This window comes from Schistocerca serialis, chromosome 4 (assembly GCF_023864345.2).
Source record: "Schistocerca serialis cubense isolate TAMUIC-IGC-003099 chromosome 4, iqSchSeri2.2, whole genome shotgun sequence".
NCBI classification, from domain to species: domain Eukaryota; kingdom Metazoa; phylum Arthropoda; class Insecta; order Orthoptera; family Acrididae; genus Schistocerca; species Schistocerca serialis.
The window spans coordinates 155,055,837-155,076,769 of record NC_064641.1 but is presented as its reverse complement, the minus strand read 5'-3'; the positions used below and the strand labels follow the sequence as shown (position 1 = coordinate 155,076,769).

Genomic DNA, 20,933 nt, shown 5'->3' with positions numbered 1-20,933 from the left:
AACGTCCACTGTTCAAAGTGCGGTCAAAGTGAGCAAGAGGTGATCGAGGCGTGTAACCAATGGCACCCCATACCATCACGGCGGGTGATGACGAATACACGCTTCCAATGTGCGTTCACCGCGATGTCGTCAGACACGGATGCGACCATCATGATGCTGTAAACAGAACCTGGATTCATCCGAAGAAATGACGTTATGCAATTCGTGCACCCAGGTTAGTCGTTGAGTACACCATCGCAAGCGTTCTTGTCTGTGATGCAGCGTCAAGGTAACCGCAGCCATGGTCTGCGAGCTGATAGTCCATGCTGTTGCAAATGTTGTCGAACTGTTCGTGCAGATGGTTGTTGTCTTGCAAACGTCCCCATCTGTTGACTCAGGGATGGAGAGGTGCCTGCACGATCCGTTACAGCCATGCGGATAGGATGTCTGTCATCTCGACTGCTAGTGATACGAGGCCGTTGGGATCCAGCACGGCGTTCCGTATTACCCTCCTGAACCCACCGATTCCATATTCTGTTAACAGTAATTGGATCTCGACCAACGCGAGCAGCAATGTCGCGATACGATAAACCGCAATCGCGATAGGGTACAATCCGATGTTTATCAAAGTCGGAAACGTGATGGTACGCATTTCTTCTCCTTACACGAGGCATCACAACGACTTTTCTCCAGGCAACGCCGGTCAACTGCGGTTTGTGTATGAGAAATCGGTTGGAAACTTTCCTGATGTCAGCACGTTGTAGGTGTCGCCCAGCGCTAACCTTGTGGGAATGCTCTGAAACGCTAATCATTTGCATATCACAGCATCTTTTTCGCGTCGGTTAAATTTCGCGTCTGTAGCACGTCACCTTCGTGGTGTAGCAATTTTAATGGCCATTACTGAAGGTGTCGCAGTTGCAGTAGCGCGATCCATATTATGTGCAGCTCGCTACTGGGTTACTTTGTCACCCAACTTGCGTTAGTAAATTTGTGCCTTGTTGTATCATTAACTTTTATTTCGCGAGCTGCCCAGATGAACATATGTGGTCGTGCTTTCTCCGTACTGTCTTCAACACTTACTGGGACCCCCCCAATGTGTTAGCGTCATTTTGTAATTTTATTGGAACTACATAGAAATTAGTTTTGTTTATTTCATTGCGATTTATGTCAATCATAAGAGCAAATAATAACTGTTGCTTTAAGCCTTGGCTTAATTTCAATATCCTTCAACTTGTCTTACAACTTTTCGTCGTTAGCCGACTTTAAAAAATGATGAATGCAACTTGTATAGCCAATTGTTTCATTTTACTGTGCCGGTGTTGTCCTTCTGCACAGTGGCCAACTACGAGGATAATTTACTTATTATTTTGTGATAGCAACGAGCATTGCTAGTACTAGTCTCGCACCAGTACGATTTGGTTTTTCTCTTGTATTCTGTGACAGTAACGAGCGTTGTACTCGCTCGTCTTGTATCGCTACAAGCTAATTTCATTAACTAAGGGGTGAGGCGACTCAGTTGTTGCAACAATCGTAAAGACTCACGTGCGAAAGTGTTCTTACAGAATCCTCGTTCCACCGTTTCCTGCGTTCTGTTCGTCCGTTTGGGCTCTGCTAGCGGAGTTGAAGTAGACAGACGAAAGAGTTACAGAAAGAAACAACGAAAGAAAGAATGAAGGAAAGGAGGGTCAAAGGGTACTGTCATATTGCTGCACAAGCTACCAGACGATGCAGCCAGTGATTAAAACACTGGACTCGCATTGAAGTATAGCGGCTATCGATCGTTCCAGAAATGGATTGCAACGAATGCTGGGGTAGTTCTGTAGAAAATGTTGTGGCCGATTTCCTTTCCGTTTCTTGTTAACTCTGAGCTCCGTCGCTAATGACCTCGACGTCGATGCGGAACTAAACTCTAATGTTTGTCTCTCTGTTTGGCTTTATATAATTTAATCTTACTACTTCGTGTCATTTCGTCGACCGAAAAATCACAGGTGCTGCACCTTCATTTCTCTTCGAATCTGAGGAAACCTTGCAAATTCATCGTCAGGTCTTCGCAGTTTCAAGTAGGTACCATATCTGAAAACTTGGACCTTCAGAAGCAAGTCTGTGGAAGGAAGGGGGAATTATACAGGCTGGTCAGCGTGATAAATGTGAATCGTGGCGCAATTCAAATTGGAAATTTGTGGTAAGGACTATGGGACCGAGCTGCGGAGGTCATCGATCTCTAGGCTTACGCACTATTCAATCCAACTTACACTAACTAACGCTAAGGACTCGAACCTCCGGTGGGGGGTGCCGCGCAACCCGTGACAAGACGCCTCTGACCGTACGCTACCCCGCTCGGCTCGCAATTCAAGCACGTTGATCACGGCGCATGTACACTGAGGTAATAAGTCATGAGAGGCCTACAAGTATAGTGTCGGAGCTTCTCTTGCCTGCGTAGTGCCGTAGTGCAGCAACCCGACATGGCATGGAGTCAACAGATCGTTGCGAGTCCGTTGCAGAAATTTTTGAGCTTTGTGGCTTCTATAGCTCTCCATAATTGCCAAAGTGTTGCCAGTGCAGGATTTTGTGCACGAACTGATCTCTGGATTATGTCTCATAAATTTTGTAGGGGATTCATATGGGGTGATCTGGGTGGTCAAATCATTCGCTCGAACTGTCCAGAATGTTTTTCAAACCAATCGCGAACAACTGTGGCTCGGTGATATGGCGCATTGTCATCCATAAGAATTCCATCGTTGTCTGGGAACATGAAGTCCATGAATGGCTGCAAATGTTTTTCAGGTAGCCGAACATAACCATTTCCAGTCAATGATCGGTTCAGTTGGACCGGAGGACACGGTCCATTCCACATAAACACCGCCCACACCATTATGGAGCCACCACCAGCTTGCACAGTGCCTTGTTGACAAAGTGGGTCCATAGCTTCGTGGGGTCCGCGTCACACTCGAACCCCATAATCACCGTTTACCAAATGAGATCTGAACTCATATGACCAGCCACAATTTTCCAGTCGTCTAGGTCCCAGGAGAGGCGCGGCATGTGACGTCCTGCTGTCTGCAAAGGCTCTCGCATCGGCCGTGTGCTGCCATAACCTGTACCAGCGGATACGACGGCCGTACGTCCTTAATTGATTTCTTTGGTCATTCCACTCAGTGTTCCTCGTCAGTTAGCACTGAATACTGACTGTATGCAAACAGTGCAGCTCTCGGTCGTTAAGTGAGGGCGGCCGGCTACTTCGTTTTCCGCGGTGAGGGGTAACGCCTGAAATTGGGTATTCTCGGCACTCTCTTGACACTGTGGATCTCGGAAGGTCGAATTCCCTAACGATTTCTTAAGTGGAACGTCCCATGCGTCCAGCTCCAACTCGTTCAATGTCTGTGGAATCCCGTCGAGCGGCCATAATCACGTCGGCAACATTTTTACATGAATCACCTGAGTACAAATGACAGCTCTCCCACTGCACTGATCTTTTATGCTTTGTGTATGCGTTACTACCGTCATCTGTGTATGCGCGCAATGCTGTCCCATGATTCTCGTCACCACAGTGTATAATGTACCCGTTAGACCCCTAGCACTGGAATCATCAAGGCAGAGACAGCGTGCGTATGGGCATCACTAAAAGTCGGCTCGTATTGAACCTCTCAATAATATTGATTCAGCGAAATTTACCATAAATTGCCTCTGCAGAACCACTGAGTGGAGCCACGTACGAGCTGTTACTGGTAAGTGTACCAGTGCGGGAGGAGAATATTTCGTGTTAAGCAGGCGAGCGCGGCGTTGTCGGTTGGCCTGTCGTGGCGGCGGTGTAGAGAGACGGGTCGTCGCCGCCGCCGCCGCGTCTCCTGGCTACCGGCCAGCCTGCCAGCCAGCGTGGGGCCGGCGGGCTGTCGCCGAGCTGTCTGGCGGCGCGGGTGAGCAGTTCATCCTGACTGTACGGCGCGGAGCGCCGACCGGTCACGGCATGCGGTTTTACAGCAAAGCCTGACTGTGCTCTGCGCGCCTCACCATCGCGGGCGTTTCCACCTTCGCAGTCTGCACTTCTTGCTGGAGATCCTTCGTCGCCTCCCTCTCCTTCGGCTCTCTGCCTCCCTCTCCTTCGGCTCTCTGCCTCCCTCTCCTTCGGCTCTCTGCCTCCCTCTCCTTCGGCTCTCTGCCTCCCTCTCCTTCGGCTCTCTGCCTCCCTCTCCTTCGGCTCTCTGCCTCCCTCTCCTTCGGCTCTCTGCCTCCCTCTCCTTCGGCTCTCTGCCTCCCTCTCCTTCGGCTCTCTGCCTCCCTCTCCTTCGGCTCTCTGCCTCCCTCTCCTTCGGCTCTCTGCCTCCCTCTCCTTCGGCTCTCTGCCTCCCTCTCCTTCGGCTCTCTGCCTCCCTCTCCTTCGGCTCTCTGCCTCCCTCTCCTCCGGCTCTCTGCCTCCCTCTCCTCCGGCTCTCTGCCTCCCTCTCCTCCGGCTCTCTGCCTCCCTCTCCTCCGGCTCTCTGCCTCCCTCTCCTCCGGCTCTCTGCCTCCCTCTCCTCCGGCTCTCTGCCTCCCTCTCCTCCGGCTCTCTGCCTCCCTCTCCTCCGGCTCTCTGCCTCCCTCTCCTCCGGCTCTCTGCCTCCCTCTCCTCCGGCTCTCTGCCTCCCTCTCCTCCGGCTCTCTGCCTCCCTCTCCTCCGGCTCTCTGCCTCCCTCTCCTTCGGCTCTCTGCCTCCCTCTCCTTCGGCTCTCTGCCTCCCTCTCCTTCGGCTCTCTGCCTCCCTCTCCTTCGGCTCTCTGCCTCCCTCTCCTTCGGCTCTCTGCCTCCCTCTCCTTCGGCTCTCTGCCTCCCTCTCCTTCGGCTCTCTGCCTCCCTCTCCTTCGGCTCTCTGCCTCCCTCTCCTTCGGCTCTCTGCCTCCCTCTCCTTCGGCTCTCTGCCTCCCTCTCCTTCGGCTCTCTGCCTCCCTCTCCTTCGGCTCTCTGCCTCCCTCTCCTTCGGCTCTCTGCCTCCCTCTCCTTCGGCTCTCTGCCTCCCTCTCCTTCGGCTCTCTGCCTCCCTCTCCTTCGGCTCTCTGCCTCCCTCTCCTTCGGCTCTCTGCCTCCCTCTCCTTCGGCTCTCTGCCTCCCTCTCCTCCGGCTCTCTGCCTCCCTCTCCTCCGGCTCTCTGCCTCCCTCTCCTCCGGCTCTCTGCCTCCCTCTCCTCCGGCTCTCTGCCTCCCTCTCCTCCGGCTCTCTGCCTCCCTCTCCTCCGGCTCTCTGCCTCCCTCTCCTCCGGCTCTCTGCCTCCCTCTCCTCCGGCTCTCTGCCTCCCTCTCCTCCGGCTCTCTGCCTCCCTCTCCTCCGGCTCTCTGCCTCCCTCTCCTCCGGCTCTCTGCCTCCCTCTCCTCCGGCTCTCTGCCTCCCTCTCCTCCGGCTCTCTGCCTCCCTCTCCTCCGGCTCTCTGCCTCCCTCTCCTCCGGCTCTCTGCCTCCCTCTCCTCCGGCTCTCTGCCTCCCTCTCCTCCGGCTCTCTGCCTCCCTCTCCTCCGGCTCTCTGCCTCCCTCTCCTCCGGCTCTCTGCCTCCCTCTCCTCCGGCTCTCTGCCTCCCTCTCCTCCGGCTCTCTGCCTCCCTCTCCTCCGGCTCTCTGCCTCCCTCTCCTCCGGCTCTCTGCCTCCCTCTCCTCCGGCTCTCTGCCTCCCTCTCCTCCGGCTCTCTGCCTCCCTCTCCTCCGGCTCTCTGCCTCCCTCTCCTCCGGCTCTCTGCCTCCCTCTCCTTCGGCTCTCTGCCTCCCTCTCCTTCGGCTCTCTGCCTCCCTCTCCTTCGGCTCTCTGCCTCCCTCTCCTTCGGCTCTCTGCCTCCCTCTCCTTCGGCTCTCTGCCTCCCTCTCCTTCGGCTCTCTGCCTCCCTCTCCTTCGGCTCTCTGCCTCCCTCTCCTTCGGCTCTCTGCCTCCCTCTCCTTCGGCTCTCTGCCTCCCTCTCCTTCGGCTCTCTGCCTCCCTCTCCTTCGGCTCTCTGCCTCCCTCTCCTTCGGCTCTCTGCCTCCCTCTCCTTCGGCTCTCTGCCTCCCTCTCCTTCGGCTCTCTGCCTCCCTCTCCTTCGGCTCTCTGCCTCCCTCTCCTTCGGCTCTCTGCCTCCCCCTCCTTCGGCTCTCTGCCTCCCTCCCCTTCGGCTCTCTGCCTCCCTCTCCTTCGGCTCTCTGCCTCCCTCTCCTTCGGCTCTCTGCCTCCCTCTCCTTCGGCTCTCTGCCTCCCTCTCCTTCGGCTCTCTGCCTCCCTCTCCTTCGGCTCTCTGCCTCCCTCTCCTTCGGCTCTCTGCCTCCCTCTCCTTCGGCTCTCTGCCTCCCCCTTCTTCGGCTCTCTGCCTCCCCCTTCTTCGGCTCTCTGCCTCCCCCTTCTTCGGCTCTCTGCCTCCCTCTCCTTCGGCTCTCTGCCTCCCTCTCCTTCGGCTCTCTGCCTCCCTCTCCTTCGGCTCTCTGCCTCCCTCTCCTTCGGCTCCCTGCCTCCCTCTCCTTCGACTCCCTGCCTCCCTCTCCTTCGACTCCCTGCCTCCCTCTCCCTTCGACTCCTAGTCTCCCTGTTCTTAACCTCTCACTCTCCCTTTTTCACTTTCGCTTCCTCCTCCCCTTTCTCTCCTTTATCTTTTTCTCTCTCTCCTTTCTCCTCCCCTTTCTCTCCTTTCTCCTTTTCTTTCTCTCCTTTCTCCTTTTCTTTCTCTCCTTTCTCCTTTTCTTTCTCTCCTTTCTCCTTTTCTTTCTCTCCTTTCTCCTTTTCTTTCTCTCCTTTCTCCTTTTCTTTCTCTCCTTTCTCCTTTTCTTTCTCTCCTTTCTCCTTTTCTTTCTCTTTTTCTTTCTCTCCTTTCTCTTTTTGTTTCTTTCCTTTCTCTCTCAGTTCCTCTTTCTCCTCCACTTGCCGGCCCCAGTGGCCGAGCGGTTCTAGGCGCTTAGGTCTGGAACCGTGCATCTGCTATGTTTGCAGGTTCGAATCCTGCCTTGGGCATGGATGTGTGTGATATCCTAAGGTTAGTTAGTTTTAATTAGTTCTATGTTCTAGGGGACTGATGACCTAAGATGTTAAGTCCCATAGTACTCAGACACATTTGAACCCCATTTTATTTCTCTTTCACTTCCACTTTCTCTCTCTCTCTCTCTCTCTCTCTCTCTCTCTCTCTCTCTCTCTCTCTCTCTCTCTCTCTTCTACTACTACTACTACTACTACTACTACACCGCCTTCGAAAACTAAGGGATATAATGAAGCTTATCCCCGAGTACATGCTGTCATTATTTGTTGAGCATTGACTTTTGTATTGCAGGGATTCTGGTCTTCATTACACGACTTACTTGATTTTTGACTATACACAATTGTGTCTCGACAATTCGAAGATAGAGGTACGTCCGAAATATTGAGGGTCCCATTTAAAGAAAGTGTTGCTCTTCAAGGTTGAATCAAGGTAAAGTACAAAATTAGTATCCCCTACAAAAATGAAGTTATTTATAGTTCCAATTATGTTTGTGTACATTTATAAAAAGGATTACGTAGTAACAACAAGAACTAACGAATGTTGTCTGTCTCTGCTTTTTATTAATTTTAACGTTTCCAGAATAACATAGATCTATTCTTTACATATATATATAAAAACATTGATACTCTTGTGTTTGAGTGACCTACAGCCGGTTTAGACAAGCACATTTTATGCTGTAACACTGACTGAAAATACCTCTTACTAGTGGCGAACCCTTCAGTGTCCAGAAAACTGCGTCTGACATATTCTTTCCCACCATGAAGTATCCTCCGGCAGGTACACTATGTGATCAAAGGTTTCTGGACACCTGGCTGAAAATGACTTAAAAGTTTGTCGCGCTCTCCATCGGTAATGCTGGAATTCAATATGGTGTTGGCCCACCCTTAGCCTTAATGACAGCTTCCAGTCTCGCAGGCATACGTTCAGTCAGATGTTCGAAGGTTTCTTGGGGAGTGGCTGCCCATTCTTCACGAAGTGTTCCACTGAGGAGAGGTATCGATGTCGCTCGGTGAGGCCTGGCGCGAAGTCGGCGTTCCAAAACATCCCAAAGGTGTTCTAAGGGATTCAGGTCAGGACTCTGTGTAGGCCAGTCTATTACATGGATGTTATTGTCGTGTAACCGCTCCCGCCACAGGTTGTGCATTATGAACACGTGCTCGATCGTGTTGAAAGATACAATCGCCATCCCCGAATTGCTCTTCAACAGTGGGAAGCAGAAAGGTGCTTGAAACATCACTGTAGGCGTGTGCTGTGATAGTGAAACGCAAAACAACGAGGGGTGCAAGCCCCCTCTATGAGAAACACGACCACCCGTAACTCCACCGAATTTTACTGTTGGCACTACACCCGCTGGCAGATGACGTTCACCGGGCATTCGCCATACCCACACTCTGTCATCGGATCGCCACATTGTGTACCGTGATTCATCACTCCACACAGCGTTTTTCCACTGGTCAATCGTCCAGTGTTTACGCTCCTTACACCAAGCGAGGCGTTCAAAATGGTTCAAATGGCTCTGAGCACTATTGGACTTAACTTCTGAGGGCATCAGTCCCCTAAAACTTAGAACTACTTAAACCTAACCAACCTAAGGACAACACACACATCCATGCCCGAGGCAGGATTCGAACCTGCGACAGTAGCGGTCGCTCGGTTCCAGACTGTAGCGCCTAGAACCGCTCGGCCACTTCGGCCGGCGAACGAGACGTCGTTTGCCATTTACTGGAGTGATGTGTGCCTTACGAACAGCCGCTCGATCATGAAATCCAGGTTTTCTCACCTCCCACCTAACTGGTATAGTACTTGAGTGGATTCTGATTCAGTTTGGAATTTCTGTTTGATGGTCTGGATAGATGTCTGCTTATTACACATTACGATCCTCTTCAACTGTCGTCGGTCTCTATCAGTCAACAGACGAGGTCGGCTGTACGCTTTTGTGCTGTACGTGTCCCTTCACGTTTCCACTTCACTATCACATCGAAAACAGTGGACGTAGAGATGTTTAGGAGTGTGGAAATCCCGCGTACAGACATACGATATAAGTGACACCCAATCACCTGACCACGTTCGAAGTCCGTGGGTTTCGCGGAGCGCCCCATTCTGCTCTCTCACGATGGCTAATGACTACTGAGGTTGCTGATATGGAGTACCTGGCAGTAGGTGGCAGCACAATGTACCTAATATGAAAAACGTATGTTTTTCGGGGTGTCTGGATACTTTTGATCACATAGTGTATCCAGAATGTGATTTTTCACTCTGCAGCGGAGTGTGCGTTGATACGAAACTTCCTGGCAAATTAAAACTGTGTGCCGGACCGAGACTCGCACTCGGGACCTTTGCCTTTCGCGGGCAAGTGCGCTACCATTTGAGCTACCCAAGCACGACTCAAGCCCCATCCTCACAGCTTTACCTCCGCCAGTACTTCGTCTCCTACTTTCCAAACTTCACAGAAGCTCTCCTCTAGGTGGCGTTGGCATTGGACACCTGCAGTTCTGCTCCCTATTGCAATTAGTAGCCGAAATCGTGGTTGCGTGGTAGACAAAGTGTGAACCTCGAATACCGTCAACATCATTGGTCATTTGCGACCCCGCCCTCGAGGGGTTCCCTGTTGTATGGTAAGTGGCTCGAAGCTCTGCACTGCCATAATAAAACGATGAACTCCTAGAGAATGATTGCTGTCGTCGCCGAATAACTCATAATAACAGTAAGAGCTGTGTGTCTCAACTGAACGTTAAACTCAACCTCAAACATAAAAATTTGTGTTATTAGGTCTGGCGCTATAGAAGACATTTAGACGCGCCTTTTAAAGAAATACACGTATAAAACAGCGAGAAAGAGACATGTACTGACTTACAGAGTCTAAGTTAATAACATACTCGTAGCTGAGTGGGTAATGAGGATAGTTCGCAGTTTCGACAGTGCTGTATGGGGAATGGTTTTCCCGTCGCTTTCCTCCTACATGTGAGTGACTGCGACAGCGAAGCCTGCTTTTGCACGTACAGTGTAGTGTTGTGTTTGTGTTGTTAGGGAGGAGTTTGGCGTGAGAGGAGAGGCGGGATGAAACTTGATGTCGGCACGTTGGCTGCTCCTCTACAATAACGCCCAGCACGCTGCGGAGCTTAACGACCCCGTCCGACGACGGATACCACAGAAAACACCACGTGCCCTACTTCAGGAGACGCAGCGGAGACCGTAGAGTTTAATCGAGCAGATCAGTGCACACTCTGGTGACCAGGAAATGAACCTCACAAAATACCGTCTCTTCCTCCGGAAAGATACGTGATGATTCTTGTTTTGACTCATCTTCTCATCTGACGAGTAAAGATACAGGTAGGAAACGCTGAAAATTGTATCATGGGCTCTGAAGCGAGCCTAAGGAACGCCACCCATCTATATTACTTAACCTTATCATACAGAATACTGATAGGAAATCTGTTGAAATTGATTGCAAACGACTCCAACTTTAGGACTTATAGTAAAGTGCCAGACCCGCCTAAGCAGATGTCTTCTTAATGAGAATTTCCAGGACAGAATCAGAGTGATACAGAACAATAAAACAGGACTATATTTTAATGGGAAAGAAAGGAACCCTGGTAGCAGGAGTGAAAATCCTAACTGATGCCCTTTGATTTTAGACGGATTGACTTTCAAGGGAGCTTAATGTACTTCGGGAGGCTCTTCACGAAGGAGAGTAGCGCATATACAGAAGCACATGCGAGTGTAGCAGCTGCTACCAAACGTTCTAAGTTACACCATAAGCCTAAGGAAAAGAACGCTCAGCACGAACTTAAAACTTCGCCTACGGTAATGCCGGTTTTGTTAGACGTGAAGCTTTAAGATTTCTGTACGTACGTACATACTCCGCAAGGTACGTACGGTGCGTGGCTAAGGGTACCCTGTACCACTACTAGTCATTTCCTTCCCTGTTTCCCTCCAAAATAGAGCCAAGGATAAACGATTATCTATATGCCTCCGTACGAGCTCTGATATATCTTATTTATTACACGAGAATTACGTTGGCGGTAGTAGAATAGTTCTGCAGTCATCCACAAATACCAGTTCACTAAATTTGTTCAGTACTGTTTCGCAAGACAAAAAACCGTTTTTCCCCGCAGTGAATCCCATTTGAGTTGACCAAGCATTTCAGTATCGCCTGTTGATCGAACCTACCGCAACGAATGTAGCAGCCCTCTTCTGAATTAATTCGACCTAATGTGGAGATCTCAAGCGTTCGAGCAGTACTGCAGTATGTGTCGATGGGGTGTCCTGTATGCGGTCTCCTTTACAGATGAACCACACTTTCTCAAAATTCTCTTAATAAACCGAAATCTACCATTCGCCATCACTACCACAGTCCTGAAATGCTCGTTCCATTATATATGGCTTTGCAACATTAGGCTCAAATATTTAAACGATGTGGGTGTGTCACGCAGGACACTACTACACTGTATTTTAACATTAAGGGATTGCTTTTCCTACTCATCTGCATAAACCTACATTTTTCTACATTTAGAGGTAGCTGCCATTCGTCACACCAATTAGAAACTCTATTCAAGTCATTTTGTACCCTCATGCGGTCATTCAACGGCGAGATCCTCCCGCAAACCACAGCATCATCAGCAAACAGCTGCAGAATGCTACTCACTCTGCCCGTGAGATCATTTAAGAAGACAGAAAATAATAGCGCTCCTATCACAGTTTCCAGGGGCAAACCTGACGATACCCTTATAAGTAGCGTGAACAATAGATGGCTATGTTTAAGAAGCGTTAAGCGCACTTTGAATGTATCCAGATGGCTAAAAGAGGCACGCGCACTTTGAATAAGAAAATGCTGTCGGACTGTGAAATCAAGGTAAAAGATTGGGTCGCCACCACCTCTAGCCACACGACTAAGAAGAGATTGCGCTGAGTCGCAAAAGTACTTAATTTATTCATAAGAAAAACTCACAAAAGAACATTCGTGGGAAAGTCACTGATAAAGAATGGGATATAATTGTTAGTATGATCCAGGCATTGTTCCCGTGAATCAAATATTGAATGAAGTAAAGAGTGCACGAACGGTGTGCATAAGTGCAGCTTGCAGCAACATTCCTGAAAACAAGATCTATTCCAAAGCATTTGTTTTAAATAAAACGGGACACTAATTATTGGACCTGTGCGCATGGAAACGCTATGGATGGGCTAACAAGGAAAACTAAAAGGTAAATGACGTAGGTAACGGAGACGTAACATAGGTACACTGGATGAGATTGGAGGCAAAATTATTTATTCCTTAAAACATTGATGTAATGCATCCATAGAACTGCTGTTGCCTGGTACTAAATACAATTGCTTGTGAAGTTTCACTACAGACTCGTGTGCCCACGTCGTTCGCTGAGAGACAATATCTACGTGCTGTGGCCAAATTTTAGTTACATCAAACCACGCAGTCACGAACAACTAACATTTTACGGAGGACACATTTGAATAGACAAATGATAATGGAAGAGGGCCAACAATCTCTAATATTAATCCATGTGGATGGTTTCAGCCGGACATAAAGTAATGAGACAAAGAAAGTTCACAAAGAAGCGAAGATTACCAAGATTCGGAAAAGATTAGAATGCATACTCACGCAGTTGCAGGCACACAAACATTCACACTGAACCGAGGGCGCTTCAACACATGCAACACCTTTGTGCTACATTCTTCTTACGGATCAAAGCCAAGTCTACATTAGGAATAAAACTGAAAGTCTTCAAAAGCCTTGAATTCCTTGCTGCGACCCAGCAAATCAATCTTTATAAGATGAAACGCGAGACCAAAAGCTAAAAGCTCCCCTCTTGCTATGAGATAACATGCCACGCTGTTAAGTCAACTCACCCTTCTTCGAAAGGACTTCGGCTGCAGACCGTCGGCGAGCTGGAAGCAGACTGACCGTCTCTCACACTCCAACGTCTCCCACGCCATCCCGTGGCCCGGAAAACCCATTGATGAGGCTTCCGCCACCAACCTAACACCGGTAACTTTCACACAAGGCAACCTCTTTGCCTACCTGAAAACTACAAGGGTTGGCCATTCTGTACGACTACCGCTGATTCTGTGCAGCAGACTAAACCACCGTATAGCAAAACGAAACACACCCACATTCATTCACTCACACATGCCAGAGAGTTCTGTATCACTGGAAATCAAATAAAATGATAATGAAAGGGGACTACAGGACCCTTTCACCCTTGTCTCTGATGAACACTCGCCGTCGAGGACGACTTACTGGGTTCTATTATTGGAGAAGATTTGGTGACACTCATATATCTGGGAACCTATTCCATATGCTAGTACCTTCTTTAACAGTCTACAGTGTGGCACGCTGTCAAATGCTTTTAGGAAATCTACGAACATGGAATCTGACTGTTGCGCATCATCCATAGTTCGCAGTGTATCGTGAGAGAGAAGGGCAATCTGAGTTCCGCACGAGCGATGCTTTCTAAAATCGTGTTGATTCGTGGACACAAAGTTTTTTGTCTCTATGAAATTTATTATACTGGAACTCAGAATACGCTCTATAATTCTGCAGCAAACCTATTTTAAGGATATTGGTCTGCAATTTCTTTTACCCTTCTTATATACAGGAGTCACCTGCACTTTTTCCAGTCGCTTGGCACTTTGCGCTGATAGAGAGATTCGCGATAAATGCAAGCTTAGTAAGGTGACAATGCCGTAGAGTAATTTTCGTAAAACCGCATTGGGATTACATCCGGACCTGGCGACTTATTTCTTTTCAACTCCTACAGTTAATTCTCCAAGCTAGGGATGGTTATTACTATGTCGTACATTCGGGATCCTTTGCGACGGGCAAACGACGGAATGTCTGTACGATTCTCCTACGTGACGATTTCTTGAACGCGAAATTTAAAATTTCGGCTTTTGTTTTGCATTATTCAGTTGTCACACGTCAAAGACTGACTGGATGGGAGCCTTAGACCCGCTTAGCGATTTTACATAAGGCCAGAATTTTCTCGGGTTCTCGGCCGGATTTTTCGCTAAGGTATCACGGTAGTAGTTCTATGCTTCGCGCGTACATCTTTTTACATATGCACGAATCTCTACGAACCTTTGCCTATCATCAGTTGCACGTTCGCATTTGAACCGAGAGTGCGACAGGCTTTGCTTCCTCAGCAGTATCCGGATTCCGTTGTTAAACCACTGTGACTCTTTCCCTTCCTTAATCCACTTACTAGGCCCTACTTCCCCAGAGTCCGTTTAAACTTAGCACATAATTCCTCTACGTCCACCATACTGGAACTAAATGTTCTCAGTTCGTCGTCCGTGTGAGATGCTAACAGCTATTTATCTGCTCGTTTTAGCAGAAACACTCTCTCAGCCTTTATTAACTTTCGTAACCATAGTCGATATGATACCATAATCACTAATTCCCGTCTCTATACTGACGCGATGGATAAGGTCCAGCCAGTTTGTAGCTACGAGGTCTAAGATTCTTCCATTGCATGTGGACTGCCGAACTAGCTGCTCAGTATAGTTTTCGGAAAACGTGTTAAAAAGAACTTCACAAGACTGTCTGCACCCCCCCCCCCCCTCTCTTCACTGAATCCAAAAACGTCCCAGCCTATATTCGGTAGGTTAAAGTCGCCTCCAGCTATTATTGCATGATGTGGGTATTTATGCGCTACTGGCCGTAGGCTTTCTTTGAATGACTGTAAAACTGTCGCAGCGGAATCGGGTTGCCAGTAAAAACAACCAAACATTAACTTGTTATGAACCTTATTGCCATCCCTTCAAGTTTGATGTCTTTCCTGACGGCGATGGGATTTTCCAACAAGATAATAGTTCATGTCACAATGTCATCGCTCTACAGTGGTTTCAGGAACGTGGTAGTGAACTCACCTTGATATCCTGGCCACCAAAGTTCGCCTGATCTGGTCCCTAATGAACACATCAGGGACTTGTCGAATCTATGCCACGCAGAACGCTGCTGCATTGCGTTCCAAATTTGGACCAACACGCTAGTAAACAGATGGTCGTAATGTTTCGGCTTACCAGTGTGTCACCTGATTTAAGTCTCTGTATGGGTAGGCGGAAGAGGAAGATCCAAAAGTGGATGGCGGAACTCCATTCACCATGATACAGAAATATATTGTGGAGGATGCCCGCGACACAGAGATCGTCACATAAAGGATGGTGTAAGCACAATTTCAGTCTATATTGTTCAGGATCAATGTGCACTTCCTTTCACTCCAGGTCACAGACTACAATGTGTAATGGTCTCTAGAGGTTTCCCTGAGTGATGCTAATGCGTAGTGTAAGCACGACTAGTAGTGTGTTTCAGATGCCGCGGTTTCTGCTGAGTGTGTTCGTGACTAGTGATGCGAGAAAGCTGCTGCAATGAGAATGAGAGCAAGCGTTCCAAACGTAACCCTCGTCTCACTGTAGGGGAAGCAGACGGAGCCACACGGCGCACACAGTACTCTGGCTCAGCTCTCGCTAAATAATTGGAGCGGAGCAAACTCGGTCCTCTAATGAAGATTCTGAAGGTATTAAACTTGCTGTGTTCAAAGCTTTGCTGTCATAAAGCTCAGAGACAGTAATAATGTAACGGGCTTACTTGGATTGTGTTGTTATGTGGTGCACGTACTACTACTGATCGTTGTTCTGTAGAACGTTAATGAAGTCTGTGTTTTTTTCTTTTTTGTGTTAACGTTACTTGTCTTTGATTATAATTATTTCGTATGTACACATCCAATGTAATGTATTATGTAGAATCAGTATTATTATTTATGGTGTGATATTGTTCCCGCGTATAATGTAATTTCGTTGAAATTCGAGGAGCCTTGGCCCGCTAGAAAAATTAATATCTGTGGAAAGTGATAAAAACAGACAGCTGAGGAGCGATAGTGAGCGATGGTATGTTGCGATTAGGAGTAATGCTGAACACTACGAGTGAGACGCATTGTTGTCATTTCAGACGGTGAACTGTGTATGCTTAGGTTCCGTATACTCAAAACCGTATCTGAAATTTATGCGAGGGCCGAGTTCCTAAACAATTTAATTCTGACGTTGTGTTATGAACGCGAGGTTTGCCAGCGGTGGATATTCGGCCAGCCATCCACTGCTGTTTTCTGGAAATCATCTCGTGTTGTTACCTTTAAACGTACTCGATCGGCCTGTCCCCTTCTTCTGAAACAAGGAAAGTTGATAATGGAGTGTTTCGACGGTCAGCGAACAACGAGACAACGGAACATCGACACCAGAGATCCTAGAGCATTCGTTTCAGGTAGGAAGCTGTAGCATGCACTTCTCTGCAATCACATTGCCGTTTATTAACTGACATTACATTACTGCGGTTTGTCAATACGAATACCCATCGATAAAGTGCTTTAGTAACTTCAAGATATTTTTTAATTTACGGTTCAAACAGATCTCAAATGTTCAAATGTGTGTGAATTCATAAGAGACCAAACTGGTTATGTCATCGGTCCCTAGGCTTACACTCTACTTAAACTAACTTATGCTAAGGACAACACACTCGAACCTCCGGCTGGAGGGCAAACAGATCTTCTCCAGTAACGCCTCAGATTAAATTTACGCTCTGTGCCTCGAAAGGCTATTTCAAATGCCAGAACTTTACGTAGTTCTTTCATAACAAGGTATGTTATAATCAGTTAACCACGACTTGAAATCAAAACTCCTCACAGACAGCTTGTCTAGTGTCACTTCACCACTCAGTCTTTATTGCTAACATGAACTTTATTCCAATCAGGGATCATTTATTTGGATGCTGATTGCTCTGGTTAATAATTAAGTTTTCACACATACTTAAACTAACTTACGCTAAGGACCACACACACACACACACACACACACACACACACACACACACACACACAGGTTCGAATCCTGCCTCGGGCATGGCTGTGTGTGATGTCCTTAGGTTAGTTGGGTTTAATTTGTTCTAAGTTCTAGGCGACTGATGACCTCAGAAGTTAAGTCACATAGTGCTCAGAGCCATTACACACACACACACACACACACACACACACACACACACACACACACACACACACACGTCCGAGAGACGACTTGAACCTCCGGCGGGAGGGGCCACGCAATCCATGACATGGCGCCTTAAACCGCGTGGTTGCTACTCGCGGCAAGGACATTTTGAATTCTAACCGATCTAAACTGCTAACAGTAATAAGCCAATAGGGCTATACATCAAATTAATTAGCTTAATAAAGGACTTTTCCGTATAACAAACTTTCACTTCTTACTCACATTTCCAGAGTTATGTATTGCTACAGCATCTCTTGCTAAATAGTACTTCATCCTTTCATGTGTTTCACTTAAATATATTTATTTTGTATGTGAATTAAACGTGCTTGTCTTCCGTATCTGTGATCTCAGTCAATCATTCTTAGAGACATATTACCTAACAGATCATTAGCCTTAGTAGTTCAGGATAGAGGCAGTATGTTTAGGAGTTGGTTTAAATGGACTGGTGTGTGACGTTTTAATGACAACAGTTCACGAGGTGTTTTGCTGAACGTCTTGCTACTGCATCTTTACGTGTTGAATGCAGCAAGGTAATTTCAAATTTTACGACCTCATTGACAAGATGGGAGGAAGGTAACAGCTCAGTATTTACTTCTAGTACACTGTGGATATCGTTACAGAACACATGGGCGAGTGACAGTGTCTGCAACTTTCTCATAAACAGTCTTAACCGAACATCAATACTAAGAATACTTTACGAACCTTTCAGTAGCACACGAATGTTGGGTCAGATGTGTACGGATGTCACGATAATCTAACGCGAGAGTAATCAACTTTCTTTTACCTACCGCCCACTTTTTTATCTCTTCTAGCAGTAAATTTTCTAATCGCCCACCTGTTCTGCAGTAATGGTTATTTATAGAGTAGAAAAGTAACTTTACTTTATTAAATTTATAAAGCAGAGTTACAGGAAGTTCAGACATACAGTAATAATTACTTACGATTTACCGCATCAATAATATATGAAAACCTAATGAAAATGTTTATCAAATCTGTTACTGTGTGCCACCCAGTATGAAAGCTCGGAGAACCCACTAGAGGGCGCTAGGGAGCAGGTTGATTACCACTGATGTATCGGTTTCCTTACGCCGTAAATACGCTCAGCGTTTTTCCATGAAAAAATATGTAATTAATGCAATAAACCGAAAGAGATTTCACTTTTCGCGCTGTAAATCCACAAACGGTAATCGTTGGTGACAGGTGAAGTACTCTCTTGTGAATAGGAGGCAGAAAAAGGGGATATGGGCAACATGGAGTAGGTGGTTGTCAGAGGCGACTGAAAGTCATAAATTCAAGTCTCGATTTACAGCGGGCTCCTCCAGGGTGGATGGAGTTATTCCATATGCCAGTCTTATCGGCGACAGGAGTGGATGGGAAATGTGTTTGAAAGGAACAGTGATATTTAAGGGCAAATGCAGAATAACGGAGGCAGGGATAGATGCAAAATACAAGAGAGGCTCAGACAGACGGCCTGGGCCATCTCTGCAGGTTATTGAAAGAATAGTGGGCCCTGCTAATTTTAGTAAACTTTCTGTGCTACTCTTCCGCTTTGTTCCATCGATGCAGCACTCATGTAGCGACACGTGTACTTTGCTGGAACGACTAGACGCGGAAAGTCAAGTCTTAAAGACAAACTAAAAGATAATACAAATCATTAATTTGCAGTGATTCACGTTAAAGAGTGACGGGCTGGGAATGTATATTTGCTACTCGGCCTTTGGCTACAATAAGGACACTGGACTACGGGTGGGAAAAACCGAACGCTTAAAACCGATACAGGTATCTTAGTTCTTTATAACCGGTATTGTCGATACTTGCTTGGTCCCGGTTATAACAGGTGTTTTAACTACTAACCGGTCAAAAAACGGAAAAAATTAGCCATAGCAGCAGTGGTAAAATTTCTCGTTTCTAAGTAAACCTTTCTTAAAGAACGAGTACGTTTTATTCGTAAAATTTGCATTGCCTGGAAATATTGCGTTATTATAGAAAATCGGAAAAGGGATCAGTGCCGTTTTAATAGCAATTCCGGCAGAAGCGAGAAACAAACAAATGGTGTAAGAAATGGTACAGTTACGCTGAGACGGCAATCTACCTATTGCCATGTGACGCCAGCCGGTGTGGCCGAGCAGTTCTAGGCGCTACAGTCTGGAGCCACGCGACCGCTACGGTCGCAGGTTCGAATCCTGCCTCGGGCATGGATGTGTGTCATGTCCTTAGGTTAGTTAGGTTTAAGTAGTTCTAAGTTCTAGGGGACTGATAACCTCAGCTGTTAAGTCCCATAGTGCTCAGAGCCATTTGAACCATTTTTGAACCATGCGACGTGGCCTGTTAGATGGGACGCGTGTAAATGCAGCGTGCAAGACGCGCCACATCTGGTCTTCGCAGTAGTTTCTCACTGCGTTCATTGACAGCACACGACACTCACCTCCGCCTCCTGTGGTTAGAATCGTTTTATGAGCGCTGTTACACGTGGCTGCCAGTGGTACCATTTTTTGCAGACACGTCAGACAGTTCGTAATTCTCATAGGTCTCCACTAAGTTGAATCCGCGCACGCACGCACGCACGCACGCGCGCACGCGAGCACGCGCACACGCGCGCGCGCACGCACGCACGGACGCGCGCGCGCGCGCGCGCACACACACACACACACACACACACACACACACACACACACACACACACACACACCTTACTAACATGATAATGGACGGTCACGTGACTGAATGGTACCAGCTGTATAATGTGTACGGCGCTCGAAAGCGACGAGTGCGCCGTTTTGAAGGGTGTGATTAATATTTTTGTGGGTGAGCGGTCTTTAAAATTAAGAAAAAAGTTTTCAGTTAATTAACTTGCAAAATGACAAACGGGAATAGGAAACATTTCACGTGAAGTATTATTACATTTAATTCCGTTTTGATAGACGTTTGGCTTGTTTCAAGCTGTTATTAGGAACTAAGTAGCTCGTTGTGGATGAAATAGAGAGTTCTGCAAAGGCGTTCGACCATGCCGGAGTACATGGAGAAGCGTGCTGGACGGCTGCCCGCCCTTCTGAGCAGTGCCAGCGAGTGTCTCTTTCCACAGTAGCTGGGTTCAGCGGCCACTAAATACCGCGGCAGCTCTTCTCTGTTGCTTGGGATGCCGTGGATGGCGGCCATATCGCTACATACACTGATGAGCCAAAACATTATGTCCATGTGATTAGTAGCTTGTTTGTCCGCCTTTGGAACGAAATACGTCACTGATTCTGCTGATTAGGGATCAGACAGTTTGTTGGCTGGTTTGTAGAGAGATGTGGCATTTGATGTCTATGCACGGGTCATGTAATTCGCGTAAATAACGGGCCGTTGATTTGCGTTCGCGGTGGCGACACCCGATAGCAACCCAGATGGGTTCCATGGGATTTGCATCAGACGAATTTTGTCACAGAGATATCAACTCGAACTTAACACAATGCTCCTCGAATCACTGTACAACGGTTCTGGTTCCGAGACACGGACAACTATACTGCTGAAATATGACATCGCGGTCGGGGAAGACATCAAGCATGAAGGGATGCAGTTGGTTCGATGCTGTCACTGTGTCTTCGACTACACCACAGGTATCATGCAAGCGCAGGAGAATATCTCCCATAGCATAATATTGGTTCCACCAGCCTGCGTCCGTGGCGCGCCGAACGTTTCGAGCCTCCGTTCACCTTGATGACGGTGTTCATGGAGATGACCATCGAACTGGTGTAGCAAAAATGCGATACACCCAAAGAGCCGATACGTTTCCATTGCTCGACGGTCGAGCCCCAATGGTCCCGTGCTCACTGCAGTCGTAATTGAAGATATCTTTGGGTCAACATGTGAACTCATAGGGGTGGTCTGTTGCGGAGCACCCTTTTCAGTAATGTACGATGAACGGTGTACTCCGAGCAGAAAAGCCTCCGAACTCCACGTTCTGTGAACA

General features: G+C 47.8%; 1 protein-coding gene across 1 annotated transcript; it reads right to left on the bottom strand.

Annotated features, from left to right (window-relative positions):
* Positions 1-3,739: 3,739 nt before the first annotated feature.
* On the bottom strand, positions 3,740-20,137 carry LOC126474329 (trichohyalin-like). Its single transcript, XM_050101796.1, has 3 exons — positions 19,990-20,137; positions 6,506-6,818; positions 3,740-5,696 (listed from the first exon to the last, which is right to left on the bottom strand). The coding sequence occupies exons 1-3, from the start codon at positions 20,135-20,137 to the stop codon at positions 3,740-3,742; spliced, it is 2,418 nt and encodes an 805-aa protein (XP_049957753.1).
* Between the last annotated feature and the right edge of the window lie 796 nt (positions 20,138-20,933).